Source organism: Bidens hawaiensis, unplaced genomic scaffold (genome assembly GCF_021521415.1).
Source record: "Bidens hawaiensis isolate Kalapana, Puna unplaced genomic scaffold, B.hawaiensis_p1.1 tig00032475_1, whole genome shotgun sequence".
NCBI lineage: Eukaryota > Viridiplantae > Streptophyta > Magnoliopsida > Asterales > Asteraceae > Bidens > Bidens hawaiensis.
Window position 1 is genome coordinate 64,101 of NW_027495544.1, and position 8,746 is coordinate 72,846.

Sequence of the window (8,746 nt, forward strand, 5' to 3'; positions counted from 1 at the left end):
GGTCACGGAGTACGCACGCTGTTCGCTACAATGTTGTCAACTGACAGCCTTTCTACACCAGAGCATGTCTGGATAAATACTTGGAAATGGCTTCTGATGGCATTCTTTACAACCAACAACGTCTTTTAAAGTCACCAGGTATCAATATTTTGGAAGTCAGTTTTACAATCTTTATATTTATATGTATAGTAATTAATATTATCAAATTAATTTTTTATGCAATTTTCACAAAGTTATTGTTAACTGAAGATCAAATCAAAAACCTCACTTTATTTGAGATTAAAAAAATCTTACTGCGCAACAACTCGAGCTTAAGAAAATATCAAACCATGCCTTTCCCTGATGCCGAGTATATATCATTGCATCTAATAGTTTGATTCATGAAGAGTTGTCATACGATCAAAACTTGCTAAAAGTAGAGTTCCAAACTCTATTTAATTCAATTACTCATGAGCAAAAAAATGTTTTTGAACATATAGTGATGTCTGTTCGTCAGAATAAAGGGTGTGTGTTCTTCGTATATGGTTATGGTGGAACAGGTAAAACGTACTTATTGAAGACCTTATCAACTACCATAAGATCAAAAGGCGAAATCGTCCTAACTGTTGCTTCAAGTAGAATTGCTTCGTTATTGTTAACCGAAGGTTGCACAACACATTCCATGTTTCATATTCCGATAAATTTGAATGAGGATTCTACTTGCTACATAGATCCAGGCACATGCAATTATTAGAAAAAAACAAATTAATAATTTTGGACGAAGCTCCAATGGCTCACAAACATGGCTTTCAAGCTCTAGACAGGTTTTTAAAAGATGTTTTATCTTCTAATTTGCTATTTGGAGGAAAACTTGTTGTATTTGGAGGAGACTTTAGACAAATCCTACCTGTAGTTCAAAAGGGCACTAGACAAGATATAGTAAACGCCTCTCTATGTTCTTCTTACATTTGGAGTGAATGCAATGTCTTGAGATTAACAAAAAACCTAAGGTTAACTATAGATAGGCCATCAACATATGTTGAAGAAACCAGATTATTTGCGAAATGGCTTTTAGATATAGGTGAAGGTAATGTTGGCGGTCCTAATGATGGTGTTGTAATGATAGATATACCTGACGATCTGCATATAAAAAATTCTATTGATCCTATATCAAAACTTTTTAACTTTGTATACTCGAATATTCTACAAAATTACAAGAACCAACATTACTTTCAGGATAGAGCCATACTTGCACCAACAAACGAAATTATTGATGAGATTAATGATAGTTTGCTCAAGTTTTTTTCCAGGTGATGAAGTCGAGTACTTAAGCTAAGATACCATATGTAGTTCAGAATACATCAATGACACTGTTGATACAGCTTTATACTCGCCTGAATTGCTTAATGGTCTAAGAATATCCGGACTACCAAACCACAAGCTTGTGCTAAAGTTGGTGTTCCTGTTATGCTTATTAGAAATCTTAACCAAAAAGAAGGCTTACGTAATGGTACTCGACTACAAATTATATCTTTAGGTACTCGTGTAGTTGAAGCCAAAAATATTTCTGGAACTAACATTGGTCATAGAGTTTTGATCCATAGATCGCCACTGACTCCATCAGACAACAAAATAGCATACAAATTTCAAAGACGACAATTCCCCCTTGCAGTATGTTTCACGATGACGATAAACAAAAGCCAATGTCAATCATTATCTAGGGTTGGTTTGTACTTAAAAGAACCAGTGTTCTCACATGGACAACTATACGTCACCTTATCATGAGTTACAAACAGGTGTGGGCTAAAGATTCTGATTCTTGATAAACAAGGTAATCTGACCAATACAACCATAAATTTTGCATACAAACAAATTTTTTCTTATTTGTAAAATACTTTGGTAATGTTTCTTTTGTAATTCCTGTAATTTTAATGTAAGTTGGAATTGTATTAACAATATGATAATTGTGTTATTGATTGTATTTGCTTAATGTTTAAATATTATAATTTCCATTAATTCCCCGTGTAATACACGGGTCTCAAACTAGAGTTTTATATTTGTTCGTTTGGGTTTGTTTAAGTGTGTTTGCATATGTTAGTTTATATTCATTTTCATTTGTTTATAATTTATCTTTCTTCAATTATGTCCATTTATGTATGTGATCTGTTCCTTTAGATTTTAAATGAATGAACACAAACAAACACAAATGTGTTCCTTTTATAAACAAACAAAAACGAACACAAATATTTTTCTGACTAAGTGTTCAGGTTCGTTTAAAGTTAAATAAATGAACGTGAACATGCTCTTATTCGTGTTTATCTTGTTCGTTTGCATGCCTGCATTTTGTGACAATTTGTTATGACTTACTGAGTTTCTATGTGACATTCGTCATTTTCAAAAACCAAAAAACCCAACCCGTTTTAAATTTTGTTATACTTTAGATCCTTTAAAAGAATGTCATTCATGTTATAATCATATCCCATACTTATAGTGTTGTTTTAATATCTTTTACGTTGTTTAATTCATTTATTTTATGCTCGAAACCAACCAAACCAAAGTACAAGGACCATTTTTGTAACACCCGACTATAGCGGAAACGCCTGAGTGTGACACACAGATTGCTCGAAACCAACCAAACCAAAGTACAAGGACCATTTTTGTAACACCCAACTATAGCGGAAACGCCTGAGTGTGACACACAGATTGCTCAAAATACATGTGACACTATTAAATAACATTATTATCATTAATTTATTTAAATCACATATACACAAGTGTTCAAGTAAACAAATACAATGGAAGGAAATAAAACTAACATCAACTTTGTCTATTATATGAATATCCTAATTCTAATGTCTTCACCAATTCATCCTATAATAAGTGTACTCGTAACATACATATAAAATAAAGTCAATAAATTGAATAGTTTGTGAGTTCACACAAGTTTGATATAAATACATTGAAAAATACAATTCCATGAAACTTAGTGTAGTAATAGCGCAAGCAATGTCTTTTTCAATTGGTAACACCCAATGTACTCGGATGGGGGGGAGTCCTTTTTCCACTCATAACAACAAGGTCCTTAGTTCAAAGGGGGCGCATGATAATACTTATTGAGGAACCATGAGCACGTATTCTTTGAAAAAGTAAGAAAGTAAACACACAAGTGCATGATAACGAATTGTAGTTTGAATATACGAAGCGAAGTAAAACTAAGTATTTTGTTAGCATATATATGCTACCCCAAAAGTAAAAGCGTAAAAAGGGGTGTGAAAAACTCACCTTTGAAATTAAAGCTAAACTTGAAATGACGACCGAAAGCGCGTTAAAGAAAATGAACGATCGAACCTCACGAATTATAAATAAACAAAATATAATAATTAAAGACTAATTAACATGATTATAAAAGTTAGAACAAATTAGTTTTAGTTATGTTGCACTATTTTAATATGTATTTTAATATTATAATATAATTTTAAGTTTTTGCGAATTTCTTAATGGTTTAATGCATATTAATTAACTAGTCAGATGCCTGAACGATGTAGCGTGAAACAACACTTAAAAGGTTGTTAGCGAGCCAAGCCTAGCTCGAGTCGAACATCATACCGAGCCGACTCAGGTTAACTCGAAATTAAAGATAAAATCTTAAACTCAAGTTCGCCTTGATTATTTTGATATTTATATGATTTGAGTACCTTTAATCATATTTTTGTAAAACATATCAAAAGAAAATAATATTTATATAAACATGAGGTGTCAAAGTTGTAAGTAATCCTTAATATAATAAAATTTGAGTAAAGTTGAGGTACTATACTTGTAATTAATTTTTAGTTGTAAACCTAACTTGTACATTCATGCTTATGTCCATGCATTAATGACTTGTACAATTTAAGCCGTCTATCTGTTTTAAAATTTATTATATTGACACATCTATAAAAATAAGCTCGTTAAATTGGTATGTTCAGATTTAGTTTTAATCAGGATTTTATAAAAGATATAACAAGAAAACCAAAAAGAATAAAATTAGAGTAAAACTTGGGTAAACATGAGGGATGAAAGTTGTAATTATTTCTTAAATTAACAAAATTGGACTATTGCTGAGGTACCGAACTTGTAATTATATTTGTTGAAATCAAATGAACGTGTGTAGATTGTGTTTAAAAAACCACTTTGTCCTTTGTTACATTTGTACCTTATGCATTGGAAATTGTAAATCACTTAAAACATCTTAATTTGTCCTTGTTTGGTGTATTATATATAGTAAAGATAACTACTATATTGAGGATTATATTATTTATTTAATACGAGTTTGAACGATATAAACTTATTTTAGCTAGTTATGAAGTTAACTAAAAGTTAAATACTCTTGTTTTAAGGATTGTGTATTATTTTTAATATCTTTTATTATTTTATGGCATTTTATATTAAAATATTAATTTTAGCTTTAACGGAATTTTAACGATTTAATATTATTTACTTGTTAGATCATCTGTAGTCCATGCCAATTGTGGTGTTTTGGAGTAAAAACGCCGGAGGCACCCCCCACCCCACTCCACCCCACCACCACCGGTTTTTGGCTTGGTGTTTTTGGCCAAGAGTTTCCCACAAAACGCGATATAGGCACAAATTTTGATCAATTTTTGACCGTTGAAAAATATAACCGTTTGATAAAAAAAATATTTTCTTTTTTTAACACAATTCCAACAATACTTCATATAAATAATACAATCCAACTTTATTTTTTAAACACTTTCTCTAGTCATTCTCTACAACAATCTTGTTATTCAAAATATATATCACCAACCAATATGTTTCTGTTCAACAATAAAATGCTCAGTTTTGCTCAATACGCCCGACAGGGCAACGCAAACAATCCCGACCCAAATAATCCACAACCGAACCCATCTAGACTGACCCCTAAAACATGTTATGCTTTCAACACGCAAATGACTGCGTACATACAATATCTAGGTTCCGGATTCCCTAACCCAAATATTATGTTCGGTTTCCAAAACCCAACCATGATGGCCGGTTCCGGTTCCAAACCCGACGATGACAAGATGCCGGAGACACAAACCAACTCGGAGTCAAAACCCGTCCCGGAGACTCGTGGCGGTTCGAGTCAACGAGGAGGCGGACGTGAGAGAAAACACACAAAGAAACTCGTCGGTGAACCTCGGACTAAAAGGATAACAGTACCATGGAAAACCGATGAGTATGAACTACTTGCTCGGGCGTGGTGCCCAGTATCAGAAGATCCCGAATGTTCTAAGTTTTTAAAAAATATGTGTTGTTTTTTATTTTTTTAGAATAAACATTAAACTTGTAATGTTTTTATTTTTTTAGCGAACTATCAAGAAATGTGCGTACTTTTGAACAAAATTAAAGACTTGTTCCATGAAATTGGCGGATACTCGCGTCGGGAAAAAGATTCTGTAATATCGAAATGGACCAATATAAACTCCAAATGCATGGTTTATCATATGGTTCACTCTCCGATGGTTGAAACGTGGGTAGCGATGTCTCTGACGCGGATATCATTGAAAGGATGTTGGTAGAGTCTCAACATAGGTCTGGGAACTTCCATTTCATGAACTCTTGAAAACGACTAAGGTATCACCCTAAGTAGTGCCCCGTTAAGCCTGCCAGCACCATAAGTTTTTGGCCTAACAAAAGGTCTAAAACATCGTTTTCGGTTAATCCAGAAACGCCAAGGTCCGGTGCTCGAAACATCAACTTAAGTGACAATGAAGACAAGCATGCCTATGCCGATGTTTTCGAGATCCCTCGACCGTCGGGTAGAAGAAGCAAGGGAAGGGGTCGCGTCGTCGCCATCAACGGATTTGAATGCCAAAATAGAAAGCCATTTTAAAGAAATGAACATTCGACTCAAAGGTATACAAGACCTTGGAGCTCAACGTCTTCAAGTAAATTTGGACGCCGTCGAAATACTTAAAAGGAAGGAATTGGACAACGATATCGAGGTTTTAACAAACGAGCTATTCGAAGACCACCCGAGAGTCCAATCTCTTAAAAAAATTCGGCAAAATAATTTTTTGGAAAAATACAACATTTAGTCTTATTATTATTGTAATTTATAATTTTAAATTTATTGTACTTTTTTTATTTTAATGTAGTTTTTATTTTTAAATTTAATGTATTTTGCTTTATTTTAATGTAGTTTTTTTAATTTAATATTTAATTATTTAATGAATAAATCAAAAAAATATAAAAGTGACTGAGCGACACATGGCACAAAATGCCCAAGGGTGGTGGAAATTTTGACTACACCCTCTTTTTTCAAAAAGCAAAAACTCTAACTAGGCGCCACGTGGCGCAAATGCCCAAGTGTGAGGTATTTTAACTACACATGGCCTTAGTTTGTCACTAAAACGAGATTTAAAATATTTGAGGAATACAGTTTTATCGGTCAAGTTTTTATCTCATAAACAGTTATTTAAATATTTGTAAAGTTAACAAAATGATAAGTACTAATATAATATTAAGCGAGTTTCAGGAACTTAATGAAAACAAAGTTTGGTTTTAGGTGAAAAAATGAAATATAATTTATAATAATATTATCTAACTTAATTTTATTTGATTTTTATTAATTTTTATTTGATTTTTAATAATTAAGAAAAAGGTTTAAAAGAGATTAAAATAAGAATAAATGCTCTGACCTGTGTTCGAACCCATGTCCTCGTCGTGGTATACAAGTGACTTAACCACTGGACCAGTTTGTTAATTTGTTAAAAGATTAAATACTAATATATATATATATATATATATATATATACATAAACATTTAACTTCATCTTCTTCATTCAAAAACCCTAGGTTTCAATATGTTAAATTGTTCCATGTTTGCTCAAATTAGATTAAGGGTTTTCTTCTACGACTTGAAATGATCATAATGCATGTACAAATTACCTGGAAAAGTTTCAGATTGAGGGTGATCGAAGTTTGGCCGAAGAAACTTTGACGATTAATTATCAGATATTAAGAGTATTTCAGTGTCAACTGATGTTGTGGACTAGTTTAGATGCTATATATAGGTTTAATTGGAATGTTTAGCGTTCATTGCTTGTTAATGGATTTTGATGAAATTTCGGTCGGTTACGGGTGTAATTCGTGCATATTAAGTTGTTGTTACATTGCTACGAGCGTGTGTTCTTGATTTCGGTGGGAATTGGGATTCTCACATTCCGTTCATCGAGTTCTCATATAACAATAGTTATCATTCTAGCATTGATATGGCTCCTTTTCAAGCTCTTTACGGTCGTAAATGTCGATCTCCGATTAGTTGTAACGAAATCGGTGAAGCTCAAATCACGGGACCCGAAATGGTCCAAGAAGCTACCAATGTGATTGATCAAATCCGTAAGAACCTCTTAGCCGCTAGAAGTCGTCAAAAGAGTTACGCCGACAAACAGCGAAAACCAATCTAATTTAATGTTGACAATCTTGTCCTTCTAAAAGTATCTCCTTGGAAGGGGGGTAGTCTGTTTTGGAAAGAAGGGTAAACTAGCTCCTCGTTTCGTTGGTCATTTTAAAATCCTTGAACGCGTTGGGAAGGTAGCTTATCGACTCGAACTACCGCAAGAACTTGCCAGTGTTCATCCGACATTCCATGTTTCAAATCTTAAAAAGTGCCTAGCCGAGGATAATATCCATATATCTCTCGACGAAGTACATGTCGATGAGTCAATGATCATGGTTGAATGACCCGTTGAGATCATGGATCGCAACGAGAAGAAAACCAAGCGTAGTCGTATTCGGTTAGTCAAAGTTCGATGGGAATCACTGCGTGGTCTGAATTCACTTGGGAACGAGAAGACACTATGAAAGAGAAGTATCCACATTTGTTTACATCATCGTCTTCATCTTAATTTCGGGACGAAATTTTCTAAAGTAGTAGATACTGTGACATTCGTCAATTTCGGGTCTCGAATAGTATTCGTTTTGTAAACTTTTATTATGTAAATCGACCTGTTTTGTAAACCGACACTTTGGAAATAATCAAAATGATGGAATTTATGTTACAATATTGTTTCACACTTGTTGGGTCTTGAAAACATCCCTTTCGGTCTTTAAAATGCGTTAAAATCACCTAATATGAACTCCGGGGACTAAAACTGCAAATCTCCAAATTATCAACTTTTCAAGTTTATTACTTGAACGTGAGTACATTCATCCCCCGTTTTCTATCTTTTATTTTGGGGGTGACATTTCATACTTATTCAAATTAAATGCTTTATATTTGAGCCTTAAACCACAAACGTTATTATATACTTTACTTAAATAAATGCTCGATTTGGTGATCTATGCTTACATGATTATATGCTTATGTGTTTACCATTTTTGGAGGGTTGAATTATAAATCCGTGAACTATATGGTATTCTCTTATAGCATGGTGCCGTTAATGAATTCTTATTAACGACCTCATGAAATCCGAATCTATTTAGGTATTCTCTTATAGACGGTGCCGCTAATGTATTCTTATTAGCGAACTCATATTATCCAAATTATTGTTATTTATTTGTGTTGGACTCGGTCTGCCCAAGAGACATATTAAATTGATGTGGCTAGTACGTTATGATCCAAGTCGGGTCATACCCAATAACAAGCTAGACAAACACCGATAATATTCGTTCATATATGATGTGATCATAACAAATGAATATTAACACTTGAGTTATTTGGAAAGGGGTTTCTAAATAAAATGTACTTGTGTAATAAACAAATCATATGGATGATTTATGTTTT

General features: G+C 33.2%; 1 protein-coding gene across 1 annotated transcript; it reads left to right on the forward strand.

Moving 5' to 3' along the window:
- The first annotated feature begins 768 nt into the window (after positions 1 to 768).
- Positions 769 to 1,293, forward strand: LOC143583632 (uncharacterized). The gene has a single exon (XM_077065882.1). It carries the CDS (start codon positions 769 to 771, stop codon positions 1,291 to 1,293), a length of 525 nt encoding a protein of 174 aa, XP_076921997.1.
- The last annotated feature ends 7,453 nt before the right edge of the window (positions 1,294 to 8,746 follow it).

Coding starts and splice junctions, on each gene's coding strand:
- LOC143583632 (XM_077065882.1), top strand. CDS start 769: ATGGCTCACAAACATGGCTTTCAAGCTCTAGACAGGTTTTTAAAAGAT.